This window comes from Crocuta crocuta, unplaced genomic scaffold, assembly GCF_008692635.1.
Source record: "Crocuta crocuta isolate KB4526 unplaced genomic scaffold, BGI_CrCroc_1.0 scaffold14, whole genome shotgun sequence".
NCBI lineage: Eukaryota > Metazoa > Chordata > Mammalia > Carnivora > Hyaenidae > Crocuta > Crocuta crocuta.
In genome coordinates, this window is record NW_027530209.1 from 4531165 (window position 1) to 4546456 (window position 15292).

At 34.6% G+C, this 15292-nt stretch overlaps 1 protein-coding gene across 2 annotated transcripts in view; it reads right to left on the reverse strand.

Moving 5' to 3' along the window:
• Positions 1-1414: 1414 nt before the first annotated feature.
• Positions 1415-15292, reverse strand: part of CASD1 (CAS1 domain sialic acid O acetyltransferase 1) — a 41547-nt gene continuing 27669 nt past the window's right edge. For both annotated transcript variants that reach the window (XM_077765391.1, XM_077765392.1), the window contains 6 exons: positions 13922-14001; positions 11511-11612; positions 9155-9295; positions 8517-8594; positions 4856-4948; positions 1415-2883 (listed from right to left, as the gene is read on the reverse strand). In XM_077765391.1, the coding sequence (XP_077621517.1) occupies positions 2617-2883; positions 4856-4948; positions 8517-8594; positions 9155-9295; positions 11511-11612; positions 13922-14001 (761 nt within the window). In that variant the 3' untranslated portion in view covers positions 1415-2616. The remainder of the gene's footprint in view (positions 2884-4855; positions 4949-8516; positions 8595-9154; positions 9296-11510; positions 11613-13921; positions 14002-15292) is intronic.

Below are 15292 nucleotides of genomic sequence, written 5' to 3' on the forward strand. Positions count from 1 at the left end.
TTAAAATTAACTTTACTAAGCTTACAAGCTTCCTGTGCTAACATTTGAAATAATGCATCCGTGGGGGTAAAAAATTCACTCACCTTTAAAACTTTAACTGGTTAGTTTATCTGAGAATGGAACGGTAGGGTGCAAGTGTTACTTTACATCAGCACCTAAAGCCAATCATAGGATCATCTGGCTGGTAGGTACAGTGAATGGTTTTTGGTAAAGGCTCTGAATATTTAACGCTTTGCTGGCCATCCGTAAGAACGGGAAAGTCTGGCCAAGGAAATGAAGAAGGACTGCAGTAGATTTGAGTCAAACAAGTACCTCTTGGGCCCGGGTGGTAGATTTCTCCGTGTGACTTATGTTACAGAAAATCTGAGTTTAGAGAGCCTCTGAGGCTCTATCTCAGTTTTAGTGTGTTGAAATATTCTGTTAAACATCTTTTCTGAAGAATGGGATGATAGCGCAATGCTAGTTGGAATCTGAATCAATGTAGAAACAGTATTAAAACATACACCATACATAGATGCTGTCCTTATGGCAACTTCCACCACAGTAACCTCTTATCTGTAAACACTCATTAACAAAATTTAATGTAAATAGAATACGCTTTAATTACAAAATGTACTAGATGTTAAATATGATACATAACTATAAATAAAATAATACATGGGGCATATGAAATGAGAGCATGTGATGAAGAAATGGCTTGCTAGTTAAGCTTTAGGCTTGAGTTCAAACAGGAAGGAAAATGTATTCATTGGGTATCATGACTGGAAGACATAAGTGCTTCCAAAACACAGAAAAATACTGGTCATCTTTCTTTTTCAATTGTTTCATCGGGAAGAATCTTTTTCAGGTGATAAAACTTACAAGCTAAATTAAAATGCACTCTACTCATTGGCAAGCCACACCAGCAAGAATAATGTGATCACGGTGCTTGGAAGTTTTTGATTTATAACTATACTATTCTCTACTTATAAGGCTGCAGTCTAGGAGGCAGAGCAATGAATCATTACAATTGTCTATCTGGGAAATGTCAAAAGATTAAGTAAGGGCAGAAGAAGAGAAAAAAAGAAAGAACACACATTTTTGTCTGAGAATTATTCCACAATTAATGGGACGATATCAGTAGCACATAAATCCATTGCTAAAGAAATAATAATTAAAATTTTAAAATCTTCAAGTAAGACTAGTAATAAACCATAATGCTTAAACTTGCTGGGTAGAAAGGCAAATTAGCTTCTGCGGCTCTGAAAACTAACCCATTCCTTATTCAACTATCACAGTGACCTCTCCCTTTATACTAAGACATTGGGAAAGTAAACTTAGGCTGAATAAAATAAATGAATTAGAAATGTGAACCGATCACTAATGGATCCAGATTTTTAAAAAAGGGACACATTCAGTTTAATTGATACTTTGCCAATACAAAAATAAGCATCCACAGAACGTTTATTTACTGTTTAAATTACTCCATATTTTCATATACCATGAACAGAAAATATATTTTATCCCACACACAGTAAGAACAAACAAGTGCAATCTTTCAAACATTAAAAGTTATAATCAAATCTGTACAACAGATAAATAAATTTATACCTCTAACAGTTAGCTTGTAACAAAACAAAATGAAAAACATATATTGCCTGAAGTCACCGGTTTACTTAAAATTCTACTCATGGTTATACATCTCACTCATAACAACTTGAATTTTTACTACACTGCACAGTTAGATTGATAAATATTTAAAAAATAGGGGGGAGTAATAGGAAATACGAAAATGATTATAAAGAGCTTTCCAAACATTGGAAATAATAGACAGAATTAATTAGTTGAAGGAAAACATATGAAATGGATCCACAGGGTACTGGTTTTACCCTGGTACAGCTAAAGGAGAGAAAACATGTGAATGTCTGGACTGGAAAGAAAATTTGGCCTTTTTATAAAAAGAAGCAACAACTTCAACAGTGATAAAACCCTGTCATGGAGCCTAGAACAACTCTGTGAGACAAAGTGTACAAAGATTTAGGTATACCTGAAAAACACAGTTAGGAAGAAAAATCACGTCAGGAAACAGATAACATCAGAACACAAACATATATAAATTAAAGGCATACTGTTTATCGTTCCACAACATTGCACATATGATAAGAAAACAATACTGCAGTCACTCTTGAGTAAGAAAGTTTCGGTGAAGTAGGAATTTCCATGATGAATACAGGTGTAGACAATCTTATTACCACAAATTTCGTAAATATCAAAACACTCAGTGGTGTCACTAAGCTAATTAAATTATCTATACGTATTTACTGGAAAGGTAATTATTTCCCTGCCTTCATCTTAACTTAAAATCATTTATAAATGGCAATATAGATCCAGTAGAAAAGACTTTTCACATGCAATCCTATACAATGCACTCTGCTTCAATTTTTTTTCAGTATTTCACATTGGAGATGTACGTTTCCAATATATACAACCACACATGTTCAACGGACGTCACTGAACTGTCCTCTTACCACACAAGTTAACTTACACATACGTTTGTATCTCCAGATAGGTGCTTTTCTCCTCTAGGCAGACACACAATCAGTCTGAAGAGTTTAAGCTTTTTAGGATTTTAGGAACCTAATGTCTGGATTTATCTTGAATCGACGATAAGATGAGGAGTCCACAAAAAAATGCAGCTATACATGCCAACCTTTTCAACAGAGATGAGTTATCTTTAGGAATAATAATCTGTGCAAGATCATTAGTGATCTGAGAAATTTCATGGGCCACACAAACAAATATGAAAGTGCTGACAATGATGTTGAGCATAGGGTTTCCGGGTATGAGAACCAAGATGCCTCTCGTGTCTGCTGCCAGCCATATGTGATACTGACAAATAAACAGCTGGAAGGAAAGTATCTAAAGTTAGATAGGTACAGAGGGTTCAAGGCTATATCACAGTTTTGCCTAATTTAAACATTTGGTAGCATAATTACATTCGAAGGCTTTTTCCAAACCATTTAATTCTGCTCCACTATTGGCTCTGAAAAGTCTACTGTGGTCTAACGTCCAGAACTCCTACTTGCTCAAGCACTACTTCAAAGTCCCCAAGAAATGAAACAGGAACCTTAGAACTTTAAAAAACATTTTTTTGCATGACATAGAAGACAGCTGACAGAATGATATCGGAACTCTGGCAGTTAGACACCAAATAAAGAATTACTACCCGTGTGTATACGCACGTAAGTGTATACATATGTGCATACTGCATATTTAATTATATTTGTGAACTAACTTTCTGTATGTGGACACATAAGCAGGGAATGGCATGGATTTTAAGATGTCCTCAAGTTTGCTCTGCATGGCCAGACAAATGTTTTCAACTGCATTTGCATGCTTCCAAAGTATATTTCAACTCTGATGTGACTATGCATATTAGATGACACCACTGCGACTTTGATTATAATTACAAACGTTCTCTCATTACATTGGTTCAAAATATCAAAGAGCAGAAAAATGCTTAAACTACCTCTCAAATATTGACCATAAAATTTCTATATATATAATTTTAATGTTTATTTATTTTTGAGAGAGTGTGTGTGTGCACGCACATGTGCAAGCAGGAGAGGGGCAGCGGGAGAGGGGGACAGAAGATCTGAAGCAGGCTCTGTGCTGACAGCATAGAGCCCGATGTGGGGCTTGAACTCATGCACTATGACATCATGACCTGAGCCGAAGTTAGACGCTTAACCGACTGAGCCACCCAGGCGGCGCCCTAAAATTTCTATATTTTTACTAGAAATACCAAATTGTAACTTCATTCAATTAAAGGTAATACAAACTCTCATACTCCAAGTATTAAAGAGCTTGCAAAATAAACATTCTTTTATCAACTGTATGACTTGGTAAGTCATTCTTGATTAATAATTCTAAAATGTATTCAGTCTCATTCATGAGACCAAAAAAAAAAAAAAGAATATTTATTCAAGAACTCAAAGAAAACTTTATTTTCCCTATTTTAAAGACAACTAAATAAATATTGTACTCTAAAATGTATCTTTTATGATTACAATATGAATTCCACTGTTTTAAAATGTTCTATCTTGGGGGTGCTTGGGTGACTCAATAGGTTAAACATTTGACTCTTGGTTTGGCTCTGGTCATGACCTCATGGTTCATGAGTTCAAGCCCCATACTGGGCTCTATGCTGACAGCATGGTGCCTGCTTGGGATTCTCTGTCTCCTTCTATCTCTGCCTCTCCCCTACTCACTCTCTCTCTTTCTCTCTCTCAAAAATGCATCAACATTTAAAAAAGTAAAGCATTCTATTTTGAATAATAGAGCTCCGAATACTCAGAATGTATTTTCAAACCTAATTTAAGGTTTTAAATAATTCATATTAGGTACTGTACACAACATGTAATGAGTTTAAAACACTTCCCCAAATTTCCAATCACAAGGGTGGATTTTATTAGGATAAATATTGATAAACTAAATTCCAGTAATATTTAATTATAGAGATCAAGAAGAAATCAAAATCCCCTCACCTTGACTTCATTAATAACCATTGACAAATTTCATTTATACCCATTTGATTTTTTCTCTCCTGATCTCACCATCTTAGTTGTGCTTTTATTACAAGCTTAAGACAATATAAAGAATATTTGAAAGTCATCTATGTCCAGTCATTTAAATAAGGCTTTAAAAACATATTATTTTACTGCTGTTGAAAGTTCTGAATTCTTTCTCTGTAATGCCACAAATAACATAGCTTTGATTTTTAAAAAATGTCTGCTGGATTCACACACACACACACACACACACACGCATGTAACACTTGGCTGTATATGAGAGAACAAAATATTAATGTACCAACCTCTAATGAAATTTTTCCAAACCAAGCAAAAAATGAACTATAAACTGAACGGGCATATCCAGGGATATTCCTTATTAGGATGAAGGCTAAAATCTAAGGAAAAACCACAAAGGCAAAATGAATAATCTGTTTACTAAAAGCATTTGCTTTCCTTCAAGGGGTAACTTTATTATCTATGTTCTTGGATTTGACACATACACAATGGGTTTTTCAATAAAGGTTTAGCAAGTCATTTTTGTTCTAGAGTCTTACCAAGTTAGATTTCTCAACGTGTGCTCTGTACATATACTGCGCAGCAGTGCAGATTATAGGTAGTACATGGCTGAGCAATTTTATGTGTATTTGGAAAAATATAAACCCACCTGAGGCCCTTTGTGTAGAAAGAAATGATACCATATGTTGTATAGCAAAATTCATAAAATCTCATGATACAAGTTGGCTTCTTCTATAAAGTATCTGCCTGACTGGCAGCCACATGCCTGACTTTGCTCTCTTCAAAAGCCTCCTTCCACTAACAGCTATGTAAAGAGAGAAATGGCAAGACTTTTAAGATGTCTTCCTGTTTGCTCTGTATGGCCAGGCAAATGACATCTTGAACTGCATTCACATGTAATGTATTTTCTCCTTTTGATCTCTTCTCGCCAAAAAGAATCTGCAGCTCTTGGGCACCTGGCCCTGGCCTTCACCTCTGTCCCCCCGCTCACTGTACTAGGCGGAACAATCTTGAATTCTCTAAACTTCTAATTCAGTGTCACATTCTGTAACTAGCTTATCAAGCAAAGAACTCTCTTTAGAATCTACTCTCTGTATGGAAAAAAAAAAAAAAAAGAAATTGTAAGTAAAAAATAGTTTTCACTTTCACCAATACTTTCTCTCATAAAAAGATGGAAAGATCTATTTGCACTTCAGAGAAAAACCTCATATTCACTGTTGATCACTCTAGGCATCTGGTCAAAGGCTTTAGGAAGAAGCCTCTGGGATGCCTACAAGATGAGCAAATAGCTCTGTGGGTCACTCTATCACTGGGAAAAAGGAACCAAGTGAACTACTCAAGTACTGTTAAGTTGAGTGATCTTCGTGGGCAATGGCATCAAAGGGACTCGAGTTTGAATCTGGCCTTTGCCTTGTATGATTTCTGGGATTTTAGGCAAGGTAGTTTACTCCCTTAGGTCTGTTTCCTCATCCATATAAATAGGGATACGATTTACTTTGACAGTTGATGTGAACATTAGATGAGAAAACACATGTGAGGTACTTAGCATGCATTATGAGCATTTAAAGAAACATATTAGGTAATTAATAACACAGTTGGTATATGTAAATGGTGAAAATCATAAAGACCTACACAAAGCCCTTGAACACGAAACCATTTACTGAGTTATTATAAAGTATTGCATAAACTGTAAAGTGCTAGAAAGAATGACACAGATACCTACAAATCACCAGTCTGAGCATCAGAAAATCCAGGAATAGTTCTAAGCAAATCAATTTCCTTCTTTCTAACTTTAATCTACCCTTTTTCAATGTGTACTTATTTCTTTAGCATATTCCGGTCTGAGTTTCGTCATACACTTACTAAACAATGTGATTCAGGGGAAAAAAAATCAATAGCCATGGAGAAGACAACTGGGGTCTAGAGAGTCATCCTAATGAGTTTGGTAAAGAAATCATAATAATGCTTAAGATTTGTTCAGCACTTATATCTTGTTGCGTACTGTGCTAAGCACTTAAAATACATTATTTATGTTTAGTCACCTGTATGCTGTTCTATAATAAGCCCTTCTGGAAATTTGCCCATACAGATTGATGGGCAAAACTAAAGGGTCAGGATTCAGGATTCTAGGATTCCTCTACAAGAGTGAAAAAATAAAAGGATTGAGAGTATAGAATTGTTGGATTGTGTGGACCATTATATTAGACACCTGAAACCAGCATAATACTGTTAGTTATACTTGAATTTTAGAAACAGGGATTGACATATGAGATTTCTGCAGGGTCAGGCTGGGAAAATACTTTCTAACAGAAAACTAGGAATCTTGTACATGTTAAAATCTTAAGAAGCCCACTCAGATAAGTATGCTAAGGGTATATAATCATATATATCATTTTTAATAATCACAATGTCCTATATACACACATCCACACCCCATCTCCACACCTACATTCCCTGTTGGCATCTGAGAATATGAGTGAAGTGTGATAAGGATGTAAAATTTGGGGCTCCCTGGATGCTCTGGTTTTTACAGTAGGGGACTAGTGCCCTTGAAAAGAAGGACACTTCTTTTCCAGTAAAGGAAGGCAATAAGGCTCAGCAGTGCTAGCCTGTTATTCTATGTGTAGCCGCTTGGTGCATTGTGGACAGTAACACCTCCCTTCCATTATGAGTAACAGAGATGATATCAGCTATGATATACAGATCGTTTTTGGTAAGCACTACTACTGTCTACAGAAGTCATGAAAATGCCACATGACTACAGCATACTGTTTAAAATTTCATTATCAATTACATTTGAAGAGTCCATCACAGGCTCAATTCTACTGACTTTATAGAGGCTTAAAAGGAATAAAATAGTTCCTTGCACTGAAGAGAACTTAAGACCTATAACAGAAGGTCCTCTAGAAATTATCCCTGCTCCTCTTTGCTGGACTCTTCATTTATTAGGTCATGGCTTAGATACTACTTTCTCCAAGAACCCTGCTCAGATACCACGATGGGATGAGAAGAAACCCCACATGTTTCCAAAGCTTCCTGTACTTAACCATCACTACACTATCACAATGTCCTATAATCCTTGGCAACGGGAGGTATTTCTGCAAAATGTCAATCTGATTTGAGTTGCTTCTCACTGCTGCCCACCTCCTAGCCAAACACTTCTCTAGACCCTGGCTCTCTGAGTTCTAGACTGAACAACTTTCCTTAAATCTCCTGAATGTAAATATGCTTCCTTCCACCAAAGGGCTGTCTGCCTTCATCCCTCCATTCTCAACTTAATTTTCTCAGGGAAATAATTTCTGACCCCAGACCATGCCTGATTCAACTCCAACTAGGTCATATCCCCTTACTATATTCTCTTGTAGTATCACATGCTACTCTTTACAATTACGTGATGATTCTATGATTACTATGTTATAGAAGAATGGAGGCTCTGGGGGGCTACGAACTAGGTCATATTTGGTTACCACTCTATAACCCCCAGCATAATATCTAGTGCGTAGTAGGTATCAAATATTTGTTAAATGAATTAAAAGTGTTAAATGAATGCATACTTACTGGTCCATAGCTCTACTAGACTATAAATTCTATGAGGGTAGGAGCTGCATGTTATCTTAACACTGAACTTCTTGCATGTAGAATGGTACTTAACACACTAATAATTATGATTAAATAAAGAAATATGAGTAAATGAAGACAAAGCAAACATGAGGAGAGTTAACATTTTCTAAGTGCCTGCTAAATGACAAATACTAATCATTTCCATACATTTAATATAACAATCCCTTAAAAGAAATTTTAATGTTCCTGTAAAGGAAGGTAGGGGTTAGGATGATTAAATAACATATGTACATTTTATAGTTTGGTCCCAAATCTCTCTGCTTCTAAAGACTGTGTTCTTATCAAGAATTAAGACAAACACTTTTCTTTCTAAATCAAGATTATTACCTGTACCACAGATACAGATGGGTGGAGTTCATTGCACTCTGCTTTGTTTTTACAACTGCTAGCCCAGATAGAATAGGTCTAGAACAAAAAGAATATATATGGATCAGTTCATGAAAATACTTATGACTCAATGAGGCAGCTTTCTCAGAATCTTTACAGTTTTTTGTTTGTTTGTTTGTTTGTTTATAACATTATACTCCATTATGTTATTTAAAAAGCCTCAGTGCAGACTGCCCACAGTTTTCGTTATCACTTATTTTGGTACACTCAATGGTTCAAATAAAAGAAAGCAGACAGAGAGGAGCACAGGTCTGTGCTTTTCTGGAAATAGTGATCATGAGGAAATGATCGCTCTTCTTGTCAAACACTTTACTTATTTATTTTTCCCCCAATTTATTACAGTTTAATAAATTTCCATTTCACAGAATCCTCAGATATTCTTCATACTTAACATATGCATATATATATACACACACATATATATATTCTCTTAGCATTTATGTTCAATTAGAAAACTACAGAGAAAAGGAATTTTAAAAGAGTTTATTTATTAAAAATAATTGACTGAATTCCTATCTCTTAATTTTCTGTACCATTTGGGATTTTGGAAAATTAGAAGGTTACATTCTGAAACTTACCAAGAAAGAAACTACTGAAATAAACAATAGAAAATTTGAAATTTTGTTTGAAAAGAGAGGTTCACCCTTTCCTTCAGAAAGTACTTGACGCTTCTGTAAAGCCAGATAAATGAAAGCAAACAGCATCCCATGAAAGACTACCTGAAAAATAAGAAGAGAAAATTTGTTTTAAACAGCTGCTTTTCAATAAGTAGCAGAAATAGTTGGAAAATAAGAACAATATATATAAAAGTAAGTAGGTTAAAAGCTTAACAATTGAATGAAGGACTTAAACTTCAAGAAATGACATAAAATCAAGGATTGTTAGAAGCTATCCACATCTCTTGCAACAATACGAGATAAGCTGGTTCATTTTCAGCAGTCTCAGTACCAAGTGAAGAAATAACAAGTTCAAAATAATGATAAAAACACAAGAAACAAGTGTTGGTGGGAATGTGGAGAAAAAGGAACCCTTGTGTACTCTGGTGGAAATGCAAACTGGTACACACACTGTGGAAAACAGTATGAAGTTTCTTCAGAAAATTAAAAGTAGGACTGCCCTATGATCCAGTAATTCCACTACTGTGTATTTATCCAGATAATACATATGCACTAATTTGAAAAGATATATGCACCCCTATGTTTACTACAGCATTATTTTCAATGGCCAAGGTATGGAAGCAGCCCGTGTTCATCAATAGATGAATGGATAAAGAAGATGTGTGTGTGTGTGTGTGTATTTATGTATACACACACACACACACACAATGGAATACTAGTCAGCCATAAAAAGAATGAGATCTTGTTATCTGCAACAACATGGATCTCCAGGGGATAATGCTAAGTGAAATAAGTCATTCAAAGAAAGACTTAACACTGTATGTTGACATAACATATATGTCAAGTATACTGGAATTAAAATTTAGAAAAAGAACAACAACAATAATAAAAACTATTCTGAAGACATGGTAAAATTTAAACGCTCAACCAAAATAAAACACATTTTAAATTGATACTTTCAATCAAATAAAACAACAGTAACATAACCAAGATCATGCTTTTAAGAAGGAGCATAGGCACACAAGAATGGGAAAAAACTATGGTGGACTAAAAAGCACATAAAGCTTTCTTTTTGAAAAAACAAAAAACAAAAAACAGATTTAAAGTGAACTATCATAGTAAACTGCTCTAATGACAAAGTTGAGAATTTAAAAGTATGGGTAGCAAGACTTCAGCAAAGCTTTTATTCATATGAGGTTTTGAAGTGCAGTGTAGTATACTGGAAAGTGCATGGGTATTGGAAACCTGAAATGGCACAGAATAGGTATTAAGAAAACATTTGTTGGGGTGCCTTGGTGGCTCAGTAGCTTAAGCATCCAACTTCGGCTCAGGTCATGATCTCATGGTTCATGAGTTTAAGCCCCACGTTGGGCTCTGTGCTGACAGCTCAGAGCCTGCAGGCTACGTCAGATTCTGTGTCTCCCTCTCTCTCTCTGCCCCGCTCCGGCTTGCACTCTGTCTCTCTCTCTCTCTCAAAACAAATAAACATTAAAAAAAAAATTTTAAAAAGAAAACGTTTGTTGAATGAAAAATAGGATGAGCAAAATATGGAAGAGAAAGGGAGAGAAGAGAGGTAATTAATATTTATTCATTGTCCATTATTTTCCAAATGTTATGCTAGATATTTTATTTTCTTGGTCAACTGAATCTTAGCTTTCCTTCAAAATTAAAGTTACAGAATCATCCATGACACTGTTCTCTCATATTTATACCTCTACCACAAAATCCATATTGCATAATTAAGCACCTAAATATAAGTAGTAACCTTGGGTTTTAAACTAGATTGTAAGGCTTAAAGCCTGGTGGTATGTCTTCTTTCTGTAATATATTCCTCACAAAACCAACATCTAGAGCATATACTAGGGTTCCATAATTATTGTGTTGAGTGGTCAAAGCATATATATGAGGGATCATTTTAAATTTTTTAACTTTATAGGGATCATTTATTTTTAAGTTTATTTATTTAAGTAATCTCTACACCCAACACTGGGGCTCAAACTCATGACCCCAAGATCAAGAGCCACATGCTCCACTGACTGAGCCAACCAGGAGTCCCTATGAAGGATCGTTTATAAGTCAAAATTATGACTCAAACAAAGGTCACTTTACAGACAACATTTTTATAGTATTTTCCTGCTCATATACACACACATGCATACTCTCTCTGCTATAAAAAAATGGGAGCAGGGCTGCTTTAATTTACCAAGTCAACATATTTCCTTATACTGAGAACTAAATAAAGATAATTATAATTTTCTCCAAATATTTTTAAAAGCATTAACTTGAAATGGCAAAAGATCACAAGGTAAATACATACGTAACGGTCTAACCTCCATCTGAACCACCATTCATATACATTCCCTTTCAGTTCAAAACACTTGGACAATGGCCAAAGAGAAAAGATCTTCTCAAATGCACCCTGAGAAAAGGAATCCAGAACACAAATTAAGATGGTACGAGTCAATACTTATTTTCTAACGCTATTCTAAATTATAGTTTTCTAAAGTTAGGATTACATAAGAGTCATTCACAATTTTAAAATTCTATTTCATTTGACATTCATTTGACAATAAATTTATTTTACTAAAGGCTAATAACAATGACTTAAACTTTTTTGTTAACTTACTTTCACTGCACATGAAAGGCTACTGAGATTACAAAATCAGGACAAAAAGTAAGCTAATAATTGGAAAATTCTTCAAGATTTTTAATCTGTTACACAAAACAGCTAATATTTATTGATCAAAACATCAAGATACAAAAGACCTCAGCCATTATGATATCAATATCCTAAAGAATGATGTTTAAGATTAAAATACAGTTTTTCTTTCTCTAAATGTCCTTAATAATCTATAATCAACCATCTGAATTAAAAGAATCCTCTGAATTAGTCACCTTAATCAACCATACCTAAATACCATTACTAGCCTTTGAAACAAAGTTTACAATTTTACTTTGGTCAAGTTAGTGAATATACTCTCGTATTAATCTGACAAGCCTGGAAAATCTGGGAATGGAGGGGCAGAAGTCTTGGGTGCATTCCTGCACATTAATGAAGTCTTTCAAAGAAGAGAACAAAAACCTCAATTCCCAGACTAAAGAAGGACAGCAAACTCTATGAAGGAAAGCTCCATTATTAGACCTAATGCTGCAGCATAGAAAATGTAACATAACGATTTTTAAGAAGGCTATTAAAAACCAAAAAAGTGAAAAGGGTATTGTATTTTAGGTAATGCTGAATCTTTAGAAGAATTTTATTATTTTAATAAAATGCAATATTCTCCATTTAACCATTTAAATAAGAATTTAAAATACTTATAACTTATTAAACAGAGGTCCTATCAAAATCTATGCCTCAGAAAATAAGAGTCTTACTAAGAGTTGCAATATAACATACTTATAGATCATAAATATTGATATGAAATACAGAAATATAAATACAATATCGATATGAGATATAGAAATATTTGGTATCTAACAGAAATACATGGTTCTATAGATCATATATATGTGATGTATTTAGCATTTAACATATTATTTCTGATTAAAAATTTATTTCTTATGTGGTCAACAGACAAGTATTTAGTGAGCACCCATTTTGTGAAAGACACCAGGCTACACTGGGCTATGTACTTTTTTCTTTTGTACACTAATCCAAAGCCGGGGAAACGTTCTTTATTGAGCCTTGGGTTCACCTTCTCTTGTCTCCCTCAGATGCACCACAGAGTGTTTGGAATTTTAATGAGTGTCAGGTAGCTGTTGCAGTTACCTGGCTATTTCTTCATACTTTTGCTATTGTTTCCTTATTATTTTATAAATCTCCTGCAAAAAGCCTTGGAGGTCAGGTAGGTAGAAATAAAAATGCTTTATTTCTAAGCATGAAAATAAGAATGAAAGCCTATAAAACAAAGAAATAAAAACCAGCTTTATAGGATCTCTCTCTCTCTCTTTCTCACACACACACACACACACACACACACACACACACACACACACACACGATGCTTATATGGCATCTGCACCTGACACAACTAAGTACAAGACAGGGAATGTTGGAGATGGGAGCAAATTGCAGAGTAAGTCACAACTATAGGCATTCAAATTAAAATATTTTGTATAAAGATCATGCTGCCCAAATAATATGTCGGCCTGATGGAATGACCAGCAGGTAGCAGTTTGCCACCTTGCTAAAGTAGCTGAGAAAATCTCAACCATCATAATGGGATTGAAGGGCGGAGGTTAGAAAATGACCAAAAAATTTTATTAAATTAAACATATTCCATATATACAAACCCATCTGCTCCTAAGTTGGTTTTACTAACTGCCAAAATTTTAGTCTATGCAGTTATGGAAAAATCAAGTAATACTTTGAAGCAATGAATAATGCACAAACCAAGCTGCAAATTCTGTCAAGAGAATTTTGATCTCCACTTAGAGTAGTGTCTTATAAGAGGCATTCAATAAATGTCTGATTGATCAAAGTCAAGTAAAATGGATTTTGAACAATTGCCAGAGGAAGAGCTTTAAATTGCTCTTACAACAAAAACAGTGGTAACAAAAGTAGATAGGTCTCAAAAGAACTACACTGAGTAGTCAACTACAGAGTGACACTTTTATTACAGTCATTAAAAAATGAAGCTAAAAAAAAGCTCTGACTCTTCTCACATACTTTGACTTGAACTTTAAAATAAAATAGAACAAAATATAAACTGAAAAGACTGTACAAACCTGAGAATATGCCAAAAAACATATACATAACAGCAAGAAGGCTAGTTTCAACAGTAAGCCAAAATGCCAGAAACAATTTCCTAAGAGAGAAAACATTTAATTTACTAAAAGGTGTAAATTTACATTACAAAATGTATTAAATAGTCTCTGTTTAACATATTAACACTCTGCACAGCCCTTACAGTAACTGAAAGCTGCTTATAGGACACATAAAACATACGTAAGGGGTATAAAGTATAAGGGCACAGAGGAAAAGACAGCATCCTCGCTAGGCCACAACCCACACCTGACACCCTACATGTCTCCTGTTCATTCACTATTAATGTATCTGAAAGCACCTCCTGGGTTCAATCATATCTATTTATTATTCAAAGTTACAACAAAATTGAACAAAACATTCAATGTAATTCTAACAAACATTCTTGTTGAATATAGCTTAGGTAACGTTGCTTAAACATTAAAAAGTTCCAAGGAAAGGGCTTAAGAACTCCCTAATGGACTAAGGTTTAACCTTAAGGTGTGTTTTAACATATGCATATTTTAAGTTATGTGCTCACAGTTTATATATATTGATTTCATTGATTAATATGCTATGCTTGTGTCGAGGGATTAAGCTACAAAGGCTATTCAAAGACATTAATGGACTTGATTAAAGGCTGGAACTCAACTCTTTCCTGCAAAAGTTGTTTGACATTATAAAGGAAGTTAGTGGAAAATATTTTCGATATATAATATTTGGTTGAAAGAGTTAAATTGACAATTTTTAATTTTTCCAAAAAAGGGAAGCTTTTATTTCAATGATAGGATCTTAAGGAGAAAAAAAGCATGAAGAGAAATGAGTGCGCCCTCACTTTGAACATGATCAGTAACTGGCTATGTGAAGTTTGAAGGTGATGACCTTCTGGATACTTGGGTTTCCTTATATGCACAACAGGTTGACAGTAACTGCGTAGAGAGCTGTCTAGTGGATAAATTATATTAGTGCCCTTTAGATCTGGCTGACATAAAAAAGCTTTTTGTAAATGAATGTTTATCCAAAAATCTCGATACGTGTAAAAAATCAAATAAAGCAGAGCTGCCAAAGACGAGAGAAGGCTGTAAGGTCTGGAACCCTATTGGATTGCTATCGTTTCTGCCTGGGCTCTTCACGCGGGCTCTATGCGGGACAGTCTGAAAACTGCTGGGTCATCTGATGTGTAAAATGACTTGGAAAAGTTTAGCTTAAAAAAATATACATACAATATACATACAAACTATTAATCTGCACTGTTACATTCCTTGAATTAGTTAGCTGTACCATTTTAGAATCATAGTTTAAGAACAAAGTTTCAAATGTCAAAACTACACATAGATTTAAACTATGTCTCAATA